The 16,208-nt window shown below is 36.5% G+C and overlaps 1 protein-coding gene across 2 annotated transcripts in view; it reads right to left on the bottom strand.

Annotated features, from left to right (window-relative positions):
• Positions 1 to 3,518: 3,518 nt before the first annotated feature.
• The window catches only part of LOC137405907 (ATP-dependent RNA helicase DHX58-like), a 126,136-nt gene continuing 113,446 nt past the window's right edge, over positions 3,519 to 16,208 (bottom strand). Inside the window, exon 20 of one of the 2 annotated variants that reach the window (XM_068092362.1) lies at positions 3,519 to 3,959. Coding sequence is in view for 1 of the 2 variants with exons in the window: in XM_068092363.1 (XP_067948464.1) it covers positions 4,013 to 4,188 (176 nt within the window). In the remaining variant the exon portion in view is untranslated. Of the gene's footprint in view, positions 4,189 to 16,208 lie in introns of both variants that reach the window. The other variant, XM_068092363.1, reaches the window with a different exon arrangement.

Here is a 16,208-nt window from a genome sequence, read left to right as displayed (position 1 = left end):
TGGTCTCCTGTCTTTAGTAATGTAATATTGTTCATTCAAATGAATGTTGAAGGCAAACTAAACTGGATAGATGGTATAATTAATTGCTACGTTAAAATAGTTATTTGTTGAACCTATAAGGCTATTAGGTTCATTCTGAATGTAAATAGTACACTATGTCATGCAATGTGTTTTACATTATGTCATGCATTGTGTGTTGCATCATGTTATGCATTGTGTTCTGCACCATGGCATGCAGTAGGTTTTACATCGTGCAACTCAGTATGTTTTATGTCATGTTTTATAGTATGAATTACACCATCTCATGTAGTGTGGAATACGTCATGTCATATAGAGTGTTTTATTTCGTGTCATTCAGTGCGTTATTAGATGCATAGTAAAATGTTATACACTTATACCACTATTACAAAGGCTTTGCATGTTTAAGAATTGCATATATAATATGTTTATACTACCTTTAATGTATGAGGTAGTATTATATATCTGGTAGTATTATAATCTGGTAAGACCGCGTTATCTCTTCCTCAGCCTGGCGAGGCTGAGCCATTTTCTTACCAGCCGGGTACAGCTGTGGCCGGCCGATGTCTCGAGCATGCGAAAGAGGTCGGACAGCTTCCGCCACAATAATAGAGGGTATAAGAGAATAAATGCTATAGATATGAGGGTATAAAAGAATAAAAGCTATATATATATGAGAATACATACTATAGATATTAAAGCACAAGAGAATAAACACTATTGTTCAACATTTGTGTGTGCTAGAAGCTACTTACCTCTCAATTCATCGAGTGCCTCAAACATCAGTCCAGCTTTGAAGTTGTTCTTCCTTTCTTGTTTCAAGAGCTTTTTATCCAATAGAAAAACTAAAGTACCTTCTGAATGCCTTGCTCTACCTATTAAAAATATCACTTAATTTTGCTCTAAAGTATCTGCTTTCTACATATTTTTACTCTTTTCCCTTGACGTTGTAACTCCTCATTGAGAGTTGTAACCACCTGGTCATTCTCAAATATTCATGATAGTGTATTTATAATTTAATTATATTAATACAGTATTCAAAGACTGATTTAACACTCTTTTCCTATACATGTATATGACATACTCGCGTAATAATTTGTCTTAGACCACCTGTCATCCATGACTCCCTGAAACAGAACTTGTGACTCATCCAGTAGTCTATTCATGAGCTCACCAAAGCAACTAGACGCCTGGCCCTAGAATCTTAGTCTACCTGAACAGACGTCGGGCAGGAATGAATGCTGTCCAATCCTTAGAATCGTCAGTCAGAGGCGCCTGATTATATACAGCTTTCAAATCCAAACTGCTAAACACTGCCTTTTTTTCATGGAATACACTATTTCTTCTGTGTGGCAGAGGAAAACAATCCACCAGAATACTCTTATTTAGAGCTGATAAATTTCTGCGAATATGGACATCAGTTGATTGCTTTCCCACCACCATCAAAGGTGAGACCCACTCTACTGAATCAATAGGCTCCATAATACTTTCTGACCTCAATCGATCCAACTCGGAATGTACCTTGTCACAAACAGAATAAGAAGGTGCTGTTAAATTCTGCTTTACCGGCTTAGCATTCGGCTCTCGCTTGATCTTATGAACGTATTTTGTAACCTGTTTATTGGTTAAATTTGATTTATTCTTGTTAATAACTTTACATACGGATTCACACAGTTTATTTACAGTAAGTTTTATAACATCTGTATTTAAAATAGCACAACCCCTTTTGGCTATATATAAGAATACACTAGTACACTGTCCACCAACGTGCACTTCTAATGTACAACAACCAACAACCGGGATAAGCTTGCCAGAATAATCAAACAATCTCTGAGGTGCTTCACCATCTTGTCAGAGAAAGCCTTATAAACCTACATGTCATATGGCAGTATGGATACACTTGAACCACAGTCTACTTGAAACATGTCATTAAAAGATTTGCTAATCTGTCTCTCACTCATTATTTTACAATAGAAATTCTTTTATTGTCTGTTCTGCTCCCTATAGATAACCCATTCATAGATTGTACGTCATCAGACCCCTCGACTGTTTTAGTCTGCGTTTTACTCTTGCAGAATGTACTGCCTGCAAAGTGACCGACTTTGTTACATATATTACACCGCTATGAGTTAGCTCGACAGGCTGGATCACAGGCCAACTTAGAAACAAGCATAACACTTGACTACTTTCCTGGGAGTTGAATAAGACTTGGCAGGTTTCTGTACAAAGTTTACTTTGTTCACTTTATTTTTATTATAGTTATTTCCTTGCAACAGGCTTGCCTATTGTTTCACCGATTCAGGTGCTCGGCATCTTGTAATGACATACCTGTTTAGCTTGTCTACACAGTTCATTAGCCCTCAGTAGTAACTTTTCTCTAACCTCATTTTCATCCACCTTCTCCACTATCTGATTTCGTATCATACATTTTTATCCACATTTCATCAATGATATACAGCCCCCCCCCCCCATACAGCCCCCCCCCCATTGATTTCATACAGTATATTTGGCTTCTCAGAATGCATAAGGAATGGGATGGTGGCTGCACTAACACTTGCATCATATGTTTGTGATCACTTGACCCGAGCACTCGTTAATGTACAATTAACATTAAAATAACTACTTAAGTCTCCATCTTCATCGCCATTTTGTAGTTATGAATTTTCTGCTTATCTTCGATGGTCTCTTTCTAATGGTGCATATTAGCTCTAGACAAGTGCAGAACAGCCCCCATGCAGGAGATACGGGCTCTTCAAAAAGAGTTAAATGAAGCAGTGTTGCCCAAAAGAGGCAAAAAAAATTTGGAAACTGAGCTTAGGTTCTAAAAAGTTATTCACTGGGTAGAGAGAGAGTGAAGCAGTTCTCAATAACCTCTACTCGCTGTAAACTGTATAAAGGAGTATGTGTTGTAAAGTCAGATGGTTACTCTAGGAGACATGAGTGAAAGGATGTGGGCCAGTAGCAAGTCAAACACTTTTAATTGGATTACAAAAGGAAGGTGGCCTTTTGATGTAGGCTTACTGTCGGAGTGGTGACAGGAGCCCACATTTCTGACTGCTCGTAGAGATTCGTGGCTAGTAAAGAGGTATAAATACTTGGATGCAGTCTTACTAGGAGAGAAGGCTGATAAAACTATCTCTTCCCATTCTGTCAGTTCTGAAGTACGCAGTATGATTGATTATAGTCGATTCAATTCTGAAAAATGATTTTTACTGTAGCAGGAGGGTTGGGTACTAATTGTACTAAGTCTTTCAGAGGGGGCAAGCCTCTGTACTTTTTACAAATAATGTTTCTTCAGCCACTAAAAGGAATCAGGGACGAGTGAAGTGCATGTCAGACAGTTGGACAATCCACATAAATTGGTGACTTTGATACTGACTTACATTAAGGCCATAATCATTCACATAATTGCATTTATTTTATAGTATGGCAACACAAAACCCGTGATGTTTGAAAACAAATTTTAGTTCATGATATAGAATGACATGAAAACAATTGGCAGGTAACAAGCAATATTGGCAGGTAACAAGCAATATTTAGGTAAAAGTAAATACATGTAGGCTTAAATGTGCAAGGAGATGTTATGGGCTAGATAGAGCACACATTTGCGATTAGAGCATAGTCGATGGTAAAAGTGATAAAAAAATAAATATTTGAACCAATAATGAAAAATAAAATTAAATTTTACTAGAAATCTCAACAAACACAATAGGAGAGCTATTGCTTTAGCCCTGCCTAAGCAGCGCACAAAAGTGTAGTAGCCAAGAGCTGTAAAACATTTTATTCTTCACATAAGTTCATTAAAAATTAAATATTTGTTTAAAGCCACAATTTTTTTGCCTGACAAAAAAGTAATCTAACAAAATATAATTATTTAAAACTATAAAATTATGACCAAATTTAAGCTCTTTTTGAACGATTTAACTGTGTTGAGACGACAACTCTTAGCGTAGCTTTACTTCTATTTACCTCTAACAAAAAGGCTGGAAAGATACTAAAGCTGAGCACAGACATATTGATAATCAGGACCAAGTTCTGATAACTCCTCATTGTATACAGGTTCCAGTTGATATGTATCATCGATGTCCTTCCACTTTGTTATTTTGGTAGTTTCTCTGCCAACTCGCACACAAATACCTCCTTTTGCATGCCACATGCCAAAGCTGTGACCTACAGTCACATCACAAGACGATTGGTGAGCAAGCTAGTAAAATATTTAGTCATTCGAGCAATTGCATGTTGCCGTTAGCGCTTCACAATATGACGATTTAGTCGTTTGGTGGCGATTTTAAAGGTAAATGATTTGAAAATCGCCACCATTTAAAAAGATATCGCCACTTGTATAATGATATAATCGTGTAAAGGCAATCTATTTAACAGCTGACGATTTTCAGAGTGAGTGATTCTGGAAGTACAACTCACAGGCATTCTAGTCTTATAATAAACTCATTCCAAGGCCTTCCATACACACACAGACACACACACACACACACACACACACACACACACACACACACACACACACACACACACACACACACACACACACACACACACACACACACACACACACACACACACACACACACACACACACACACACACACACACACACACACACACACACACACACACACACACACACACACACACACACACACACACACACACACACACACACACACACACACACACACACACACACACACACACACACACACACACACACATGGGTATTCATGAAATGTCTTTTGTTCTCACGAACACAAAACAATTTCTCTACAGGTTAAAATATACAAAAACGTTTACAAAGATTTACTTGTTTTTTAACATAATAGTATCGGGAATCGTATATTTGCAATATTAAACTATCTGGTGGTTTTTTAAATTGTAAAGCTTTCTTGTATTTGTTCTGATTATTTGTAGCTGATTGGCCAGGGGATCAATCTTTATGGTACAACAAAGTGCTAGATCAGGTAACCAACAACCAATGACTTTTTTAACAGCAGAGAACCGAGATCAGGGCTGGCTGCTGAATCGGCCTTAGGATCTATGTCACAACCGGACCAAGTCTCATCACAGCAGGAGACTCGGTCAACAGTGAGCCAACTCCGTATACTGAGCTCGTTAACAAAGAACTAGCAAGCCAATTCTGCAGAACAGGGCGGAGCCTATTGCGCCAGCTTGCTATATAAGGAGCCCGAAGAGAAGACCTGAGCAGAGATAGCAGCGATCTCTCCACATGTTGTTACTTGTATGCACAAATATTAACTTCATGTGTTTAAATATATATTGCTTAAATATATATTTGCACTAGCTGCATTACCCGTGTTCGGGAACAGATTTACAAAAAGCAATAGTTTTATTGAGAGTTGTCTTTCTTACTGTAAAACAACTCCAAATATGCAATCTACTGAAATCTTTGTGTCGATCAGACTGCATACACATATGCAGTCATAATTGTCGATAATATTGGAGAGAACAATGGAGATATGCAATGTGTTTTACAGCTAGTCTACAATGCATCAGTCTCGAACCACTCAAATCGGAGTTTCCTAATTTTGTACACAGAACTGATTATGAAATTGACATTGCTAGGCAAACTAAAATTCTTCAAACAGGCAGTATTGAAAAGTTTTACATAATTTAAAAAATTCTAGAAAATGTTTTGCTATTGCACTGCTAAGCTATCGCCAGCATTTATTGAATTGAGACTTCTACATGCTTAAAACACTAATCATGACTCGCCAGTTCTTCGTCTATAGCCTGTGTCTTGACATTGTATATACAAACTGCGCAGCAGTAATGTGGTTGTGTTAATAAAATTTATTATCAATAAAATTTATTATATAAACTACATATATGGCCTCTCGCCTTTCCAGTGTAAAGCATGACCTCTGGGGCATTTTTGGACATTCGTCCCATAGAAAAATTCGACCCTATACTGTGTTGCAGGACTGTAGTCAAGTGCAAAATTTTCTGCCAATACACAGCGCCTGGTAGCAGCTGCTGTAGTTAGTGCATTTTGCTCTTGTCGCCGTTTCATCTGCTCTGAAAATTCAGCTTGCCGAGCAGCTGTTGTAGCTAGTGCATCATGTTCATGTTGCCGCTGCATCTGCTCGGAGGTTTCTGCATGCCTGGCCGCTGTAGCGGCTGCTCTGAGCCGTTTGAGTCGCTGCTGGGTCGGCTCAGTAGTCTTTGCACTTCTAGCAGCTGCAGCATCTATTCTGACCTGCTATCGGTGTACCTGTGTTTGTTCAGCGGTTTCTGCTCTTCTAGCAGCTGCTATTCTGTTTCATTGTAGGCGTAGCCGTGTTTGCTCTGCAGTTTCTGCACTTCTAGCAGATGCAGTAGCAGTTCTGTTTCGTTGTGAGCGTAGCTGTGTTTGCTCTGCAGTTTCTGCTCATCTAGCTGCTGCTTAGCGAATTCAGTTTCTTTCTCTACGGGAATCAATATGTTCTTGTATTTGGGCAGCAGGCTTTTTGGGAGGCATTGCACTGCTTCAAGCCTGAAACAGTACAATGCCGAAGTCTATGAGTGAATGAGATGGTGTGCTTTTTTGTAATATACGCTGCTCGCTTTCTTCTCACCGTCGCCTATCGCAACGCTCGGAGTGCCCATGCAAGTTCTGTAGTAGCTGTAGTTCTGTAATACTCGTAGCTAGAAAAAAAGTAAAAGTAAGTCAGCTACGGAAGAAAATGAATATGCTTACTATCACGAACAGTTGCAAATCTAACGTTTTTAAGTAGTGGAGGTGTGGTGATTCAAAGACAATAGAACATTGAATAAGAAGTACTAACCTTTTCGGTGTAAAACGCAGTAGCAGTACCGGTGCAAGTTCTGTAGTAGCTGTAGTTCTGTAGTACTCGTAGCTAGATAAAAAGTAACAGTAACTCAGCTGCGGAAGGAAATGAACATGTTTACTATCACAAACAGTAGCAAATCCAACGTTTTCAACCCTTTCACTGAAGTAGACTCATTTATGCGTTTTCTATGGTCGACCACCGTAGACACATTTTTGCGACTTTCCCAGCAATTGCTAGTAACTGAATTTTATTATTCATTGATAACATAACCAACGGTCTTTAGGACTTTTATGGTAGTGACAGTGTTGTCCTAAGATTTCTCTGTAAAATTAGCCTAAAGTTTAATATTTTAATCTTTGTTTGGGGACTTCCAACTTGAAAATGAACATTTTGTGTAAGTTCATCAAAGGCGTCCGAGCTAAAAAACAAATAACTAGTTATGTTGATGACATTATAGTCGATTCAGGTTTTTGTGATTACACAGATAATTAAAATAGCAATAGCAGCACTGACTCTGATGGCAATGAAAGTAATGGTTTTGTAAGAATAAGGAACATTGTAGAGGACCGTTTTGCTTTGTAGCTTCACATCGCTTTATCAATGCACAAAGTATAGATACAATGAATTTTTTTGCATAGCAGTGCTTGTTAACATGTTGGCAAAATGAAATATATAACCAAAACAAACGTTCTTAATGGAGTTTGAAATTGAAAAAGTATTGTATACATATGAAGCAATATCGGCAAAATGGCTGGCAGTAAGCCGGTAGCTAAATTTGTACATGGACGCAAGTGAAATGGTTATGTATTGAAAGTGTAGCAATTCATAGACAATACAACATTGAATAAGAAGTACTTACCTTTTTGATGTGGAAATTTAGTAGGGGAGAACTGCGTTTTTTCCAGTAGCCGCAAGAAACAAACGCTTACGTCACCTTCTCAGTACACGTAGGCAGTAAATATTAATCGCATGTAAAAAACTTTTAAAAATTTATTTTATTTAATGAGTAGTTTTAAGTTTTAATTTAGTTACTCCAGTGTTCGATATTTTTCGATATTTGATATATTTAGAGACCTAATAATCAAATGTACATGCAAAGATATCGTCATGATAATATATTGGCTTCGATATTCATATCGAGTTGAAAACTGACAAAATATAAAATCATCCACTGAAATATATCATCACATCGAATGATATCGGTTTATCGTGCAGCACTATTTACGTGACTTTCTCGGTACACGTTGGCAGTAAATATTAATTGCATGTAAATAACTACTTATTAATTTATTTTATTTAATGAGTAGTACATTTGTATAGCTGTATAGACACCTTTGTATAGGCCGCAGAACTCGGGGCAGTGCTTTTTAACACGGCAACAACTTTGCTGTTTAAAACAGAACAGTGCCGTTGGGCACTGTAAAGAGGCGCGCTAACTGGAGATTTCGATTAATGCGCCCTAGCGGTGAAAAAAATCAACAGAATCGCCACACCTTTATATAAGCCGCTTGGCTCAAATCGGCAGACAAAAGTAGCGGCTAACAGTCCGAAATTACGATATTTACTACTCATATTAATTCAGTTGGCTTCGTACGACCGAATGGAAAAAGAAAGACTGCTCTATAATTTATTTACTGTTACTACCCATATTAATTCAGTTTGCTTCGTACGACCGAAAAGGAAAGGATATCGAAAAAGGAAAAGGAACCGACAATAAAAGGAAAGACCGCTTTATAAGGTGGATACACAAACAGACAGACAACAATTGCCGTTTATATAGTAGATAAATACATGGACTTGTGACAGTGCTCTGATAACTTGAATGCTCTGATAACTCGAACACTTTCATTCGGTCCCGTGAAGTTTGAGTTGTCCGAGTTTAGTTTTTTTGTTTTTTTTCTGCAGATTTTTTTGCAGCTTTTCTTTTTCTTATTCCTTCCCATAATCCTCGATCTTTTCAGGCACGATAATATGATAGTTTTACCAGCTACCAAGTCACGCGATAACTATCGGTAAACTCTGTCTGCTCATTGATAATTCGATAGCTATCGCTATCGGTGGGACAACTCCAATGATAGTCGATAACACCTTTCCAAACCAGAAATGCCATCCCTACTTGCCATAACCCTATGTTTAGTTTAAGAACGAGAAACAGATATAGGCCTACATGTAATAGTTATGCCTTTAGACTAAATCATCAGAATAAAAAAGTAATGTCTGAGACTTAAAATATAGTCACTTTCTTGTTCTCTTGGTAATCGACTCTTCGGCTTGTTCTGCTGACACATCTGTCTGCCAAGATGAAGCTGTATTGAAAGAGTGAAGAATATGAGTGAATACTCATCCTTTTATATTGATTCAGACTTAGCTTTAGTGCTCAAGAGCGGAACTATGTCTTAGGTCTTTGATTTTGGATCTTGTAGTTTTGAGGGTTTCTGGCTACTTCTTGTTGTTTTCCGTTTGCGGAGATTTCATCATGTGTAATCTCCAAGCATATCAGGTCTGGTATAGATTGGTACCAGATACAAATTTTTATACCGCATGACACAAGTTGTTATAGTCTGGGCTATGACTACAACCTTTTGGGGATTATCTGAGATTTACTTATGCCAAGTTCTCAATGTCCTAACAGTACAATAGGTAGATTGAATCTGGAAGTTGGCTTGTAATGGTGACCATCTCATCTCCGGAATTTGTAGATGCTATATCCATGAATGTCTGTTATGAAACTTGCAGTGGTTCTGTAACCTGTTATTCTCTTTACGTCTATCTGTACATGACTGATATCAGATATAACAATGCTTTTTACTTGGGCAATTGTATTCTTTGGAGTAGAAATTCCTTCTACATTCTTTTTCTGTTTGGTCAGACAAAATATCAGACAAAGAAAATCCGAAACCTCATTTTTACATTTGCACCAGTATCGAAAGATATCAGTATCGTTCATAAAAACTTGGAATACGACGAGCTTCGGCTGCAACAGTAACCTTTTTTATATACACACTTCCATGAACTCAATGTTTTTTTTCTTTTAATTGATTTGAACTGCACAAAAACACTTTTGTTATGATATGAAGTTTAAAATTTAAAATGGTAAATGGGGTATATTTTGTGCAAAAATAACATTTTTTGCGCAAAGAATTTTTACTAACCGGGCAATGCTGGGCATTCATTTAATTTACTTATAGAACTGAAATGTATTTGCTGTTATTTACATGGTCACTCATGTTGGAACCCGTTTAATCATAGACAAAAAATCTTTGAGTATCTCTGAAGAACAAATCATTTTTAACTATCGTTTTTCACCGCAACTCCATGTTATAGCTCTCTAACTGTGTGAGGCAGCAGCTCTGCATGTTTTTGTTTTATTGTCTTCTAAAGTCATAAGAGTTGTCTGCTCATGCGTCAGTAGGCATGTCTCTAGTTATCAGTTGGTTGTAGAGCTCAGCTGAACTCTGAGGAACAATGGACAAAGGCTTTGAAGTTTCTTCTCACGACTCTCAAATGGTGCATAACCTGGGTCTCTGCTCAAATTTCTAGTGAGGATTATTGACAGTGCCCGCTTCGGAATGCTGCATAGCCTAAGAGAACAATAGTTTTGTATTTAATCTGTGCTCTATGATTCATCTCATATTTCTACCAAAAGCTCATGGAGAAAGAACTTGGTTGCTTTGGAGTTATTTAAATATTTATATCCGCTCTCATCATGGTACACAGTTCTTGTTCAAGTTATTATTCTATGTAAATAATATATACTTGAAGTGATGAAATTATATAGCTGTTCATGTTCATTGTAGTCCGTATCCCACCCATATAGCTGATTAACTGTACAAGATTACCTGTCAAATACTAGTTGTACAGAGATTAATGTGCAGACTGTATAACGGTTGTTACTGTCTTTTACTTTTTACAAACTGAGTAAAAGGAAATTAAAAAATTGTTTGGTAAATAATCTTATCCTAAATATTCAAAAAAATATAACATGTAAACTTTGAAAACCATCGAAAAAAAATTTCCCTGATTCACTTGGTTTAGTTCTGTCAAAATTCCAATTACTGTAAAAGGCTTTACACAGTTTTCATGAATAATGTCTGATGAGAAAATCATTTTATAGCCATATTATAAACTGAACTAATAAATTACAATGTATGCTTTCAATTGCACCAAAACAGCGATCGACCTGTATTATACATTTTCTACTTGTTTTCATACATTTTCTGCTTCTACTTATTTCTACATTCACCTGGTTTATGGAATGGAGTTTTGAGGTCATGCTGTCTCAACAGAGGTGGAAAATATTTTGCTATTACAGACAAAGATGTAAGGATCATTTTAACAATCAAACCAAAAGCATCAGTAATTAATAGCTTCTCTTCGTTACAAATAATGCCTTTACAAATTGGTGAGACATTACAATGGATAACCAGTGAATTACATTGCGATTGAAGTTGGCTATGTCATTATAGTAATATACATAGCTGGTTATTTATGGAGTAATTACAGATTACTTTTACTTGCTTAATGTATAATTCTAGGATAATACTTTTGCTATAATAGCTCTTTATAATACATGTATATACTTGGGATGTCTCTTACCAATTCATTGTAAACTCAGTACTGGAATTAAGAACATTACATTGAGAACACAACACAAATGCTTTTTAAATTTGACTTGCGCTTCTTTTTATCAATGTTTTTAAATATGTTGATTTTCAAGATATGTTAATTGATCAAAATTACTGTACAAGATTAGAGACAAGCGATGCTTATAAAATAGAATACTTTAAAACTAATAAAGGTCAAAGATTTATGTAAATAAGTCTAAATAAAATCTCAATAAATAAATAGGACTTTTATGGGTTCAAATATTATAAAAATGAAGCCGGCAGAGCGTTCTGTAAGGGTCCATCGACAGGAGTTCTGCCAGTGCCAGCTCTTCTGTATGATGCTGTAACTGTGTCTGTTTATCTGCAAACTGCCAGCTGGTCTCTCCTACTAGTCTTGAACTATCAGACAGTTCAGTTTGTTTACTTTTTGGTATGTTCTATGCTTCCCCTATAAATTACCTTGAACATTATACGCAATAAAGCGCATGCGCACACACGCACAAACACATGCATACACACGCATACACACATGCATACACACATGCATACACACACACATGCATACACACGCACACAAACATGCATACACTCAGATTAAGTTTAACCCAAATGCTAGTCTTCTGTTTAACTCAAAAGCTAGGCTATGTGTTCAACAACTTTGGACGCTTTTTAAAAACATGAATGTGATGTTTGATGCATTGTTTCGCGACACACTGTCATTTTCTGACTGTTTAAATTGGACCACTTTTATTGTCTCAAGTATTTTGATTGGTGAGCCATCAGAAACTGTACAGTTTGTGAAGAAGTCAGGCAAGACATCTTCCATTACTATCTTACTGTTTATTGCTCTGTTAAGTTCTTCCTTCTTATTACACCTGAAGTAGGGTGGGAGTGACCCCCTCCCTTCCATACGCTGAGTACTATGTGTAGCTGTAGTGGCGGATTTCTATTGGAATTTGAAGATCAGCTCATATAGCTCATCATTACAACATAATTGTCAAATTAATAATACTACCTACGCAGTGTGAACTTAGACTACTATTCCCTTTCTGTGGGTAGATTCATTAGTGCTGATTTACTCGAGCACATTCAGTGACTCACTCTTATTGACTTTCCTGTATGCAATGTTTTAGGAGTTTTGTTCTTTCGGCAAGTTACTGAACCGGACCTTTTGTTTGCCGAGTCCTTGCCGCAAAGTTGTTGAAAGGAGTGTGTAAATAGAAAATGATAATAGCCTTTAGAAAAAAACAAAAACATTAATCTATATACACAAAATATATTAATTTGTATAATAAACAACCAATAATATTTTTTCGTAAGTGGTTTTTGCGGTGAACATTTGTGACGCCAGACAACCAGACAAAAGTGCACTACGCCATTCAAGGAGGTCTTCGAGAGATATACTAGGTGAGTTGTTCATAATTAGATATATTCTTTTGTGAATACTTTTTAGCCTACAGAAGATTTCAACATTCTGTGGTATCTTACAATGTTGTCTTTGCTTATTTCAGAGTCAGCTAACACGTAGCATTCTTATAATAAAATACTCATCACTCATTGAAAGTAGGTCATTGGAGAGTAAGTACATTGAAAGTAGGTAATTGGAGAGTAAGTACATTGAAAGTAGGTCATTGGAGAGTAAGTACATAGAAAGTAAATTGGAAACAACAAAACTCTGTGAGTGGTAAAATTTTATTTACACATCTGTCTCGTATTATGTGTTACCTCCGTGGATGCTTCTAGACTACATGACTCTATCAATAGTAATTTATAACCGCTGTACCTATTCCACATTCACTGATTTATTCTATTGTCCATCGTGGTTCATTTTTATCGTGTGTAGAAACTTGTCGATCTTCTGTTGTCTGTTGAAAAGCATAAAAAGAATGACTAACAATACATGTGAAGGGAGAAGTTGTCCATTTTGATTGGCAGACCCTACCACATACTCCTCATCAGGGTGTACTAGTTTGTGTGTCAAATCGTAAAGTAATTGTATTCTCTCACAATGCCCTCCATATAATGTTTATAGACTCCATTCAAGCTATCAACACAGGTTTAGTAAACACTATGGCAGATGTGTCCAATAGCTACCAGGCATTAGATGATGGGGATGATTCAGGTTGGTCCATAAGAAGCTAAATCAAATATCATTGTTTACACCATTATACTTTTGCATTTCTCCTATTTCATTGACTTATTGTTTTACCTACCAGCACACTTCTTTTAAAGCTGTTGGAACTGAGCAACCAGCTGTCATAATAATCGTTTTCACACTGAAGATAGATATAACAAGAACGTTGACAAGGACAAATAGGCCCTACATAACTTCCTTGACCAGTACAGAGCTAGTATAAGTATTAGTAAACCCCAGGAAGTATTTATAAGGTTTGCATTACCAGAATTTATAGTCACTCATGTATCAGCACGCGCTACTTTTAGCCATTCGTTACCTGAAACCTTGAGTTGTTTAGCTACATGCCTGATTTCACCAGAGGCTAACTAGTCAAGTTTTATGGTTCCTTGTGGTCTGCCAGTAGCTGTACTACAACTGTAAAGGAAACTGCTGGTTCCCTCTCCACAAGAATGCAAGAGAAAATACACCGAGTGTACTAACCACATGAATATATATTTGCCCAATATATATGTAAGCATATATGTACATGAAGTCAACGCAATAAACAGTGAACAATCATGCCGAGAGACTGTGCAAGCTCTGCTGACTCCTTGGTAGCGCTCCTTATATCCTATTGCCTGTATGATACGCTCCGCCTCCTTCTTATCATTTCTTGCCACCTTTCTTTGTTGCGACTCGGCACACTGAGCCGGCCCATCTGCGGGCAAGTCTCCTGTCATGGTACTGAGGCTCAGTTATGATGTCGGTCCAGTGGATGATCCTAGCAGCCTTGGTGACAATGCTCTGCTATCACACAACCCTTGAGTCTGCTATACAGTCATATATTATCTACTCTAGTGTATGTTATGAGCTACCAGTTTTGCTAGTAACTATCTTCTATCTATTCATATACTGTACTACCAGGTAATTGGAACAGAATTGCACACAAGATATACACATAGTTTTAATATTGTTGAATGGTGCATTTGTATAATGAGCCTTTTTGTGTACTACACAATGGGGAGACTGAAAAGTAATAAATAATAAAAATTCTTATATATACTCTGATATGATAGGCTGGCTAACCTGACAAGTTGCTGACTAGCCTATTAAAACTGTTCATAAGTAATAGTGGGTTAGTCAGAGTTAGAAAAGTGATGAGATATACTTTTACACAAGGAGTTATTACCACCCATTATTTAAGTTTTTCAAGGTAATGGTTTGTAAGCACAAAAACCAAGCTTACAAGTACACATACTCAGTAACAAGTGTAAGTTTATAGATATTTTGTTTAAGATGTGGAAGAGTCGCAAGGAGCTGTTGGTCCATCTCAAGCAACATCTGATCAACAAAATAAAAAAAGGTAACTTGCTTACATTTACCCAAATATGTTTCCTTTTATTGATCATACATATACAGTGAAACTCGGATAAATCGCCCTCGGATATATCGAACACATGGTTAACTCGAATAGGTTTGCTTGGTTTGTTCCCACGCAATGATAAATGGCTTTAGATAACTCGACCGAAACTCTGTTAACTCGAACATTTTTTTTCCAAATGGCTACCGAGACGGTTGTTACTATCGCTTTAGAATATCACTTTATTCCAAGCCATAGAGATAAACATCGACTTTTAGTAGTTCTTAGGCCTCGTTATTACCAACATCGGCAAATATTTTCATTAACGACTTTTCTAAAGGTTTGCAAAAATCAAATTCTACCAAACATCCGCTTAGCAATAAGCCCTCCGAAAGCAAGAAAAGCGAGGTAAAATTTGGATAACTTTAAAGTAATATCGGCAAAATTGATAATGGGTTTTTAATAGTAAAGCAGTTTTGTAATAACTGACTTACTGCAAAACTGATCTTGGTTAAAACGCTCGGTAGAAAAATAAGTATGTATTTTTTCTGAGCGTTTTAACCGCGATCAAGTTTTGCCAATTTTAATCTGAGAACATCCTGGCAGTCACATCACCTAAAGCAACAAACAAATCTCAAGTGATAGAAAAATATTTATACTTTCTGAAAAAAAATATTTAAAACTTCGCACGAGAGACCCTTTAACTTGCAACAAGCAATCTATGCTTTTGATTTATATTTAGTTTGTATATGTACATGTATCTACTGATAAATAAGTGCACTTATGACTGTCCTGATAACTTGAACGCTCTAATAACTCGAACACTTTTGCTCGGTCCCTTGAAGTTTGAGTTATCCGTGTTTCACTGTATATATAGAAAATATATATATGTACTAGCCGTGCTACCGAGCATTGCCGGGGTCAAAAAAAAGTCTTTGGACAGAAAATTGATTTGTATTTAACATATAACAACATTTGCCATTCTAACTTTCAAGCTACATATCATGAGAGAAGTGTTTTCTGTAGCTGAATTAAATTAGGAGAGAAAATAAACACAACTGTAAAAGTTTTCAAACTTTGTCAAACAACTGTAACTTTCAAACTTCAAATCATGAGGAAAACTGTTTTGTGAGGGACAACTAAATTAAAAATAAATAAAACAACTGTAGAGGTTTTCAAACAACTGTAAGTTTAAAATTTCATAATTGGAAAGAAGTGTTTCGTTGAAATAGATTAGAAGGAAAACTAAAAATTTAAAGGTGTTTAAATGTAAATGTGAAATCATTAGAGAGTAATGGCTA

The sequence above is a fragment of the Watersipora subatra genome, chromosome 10 (genome assembly GCF_963576615.1).
Source record: "Watersipora subatra chromosome 10, tzWatSuba1.1, whole genome shotgun sequence".
In the NCBI taxonomy this organism is placed as follows: domain Eukaryota; kingdom Metazoa; phylum Bryozoa; class Gymnolaemata; order Cheilostomatida; family Watersiporidae; genus Watersipora; species Watersipora subatra.
The sequence above is the reverse complement of the archived record's forward strand: the minus strand, read 5'-3'. Positions and strand labels throughout refer to the sequence as shown.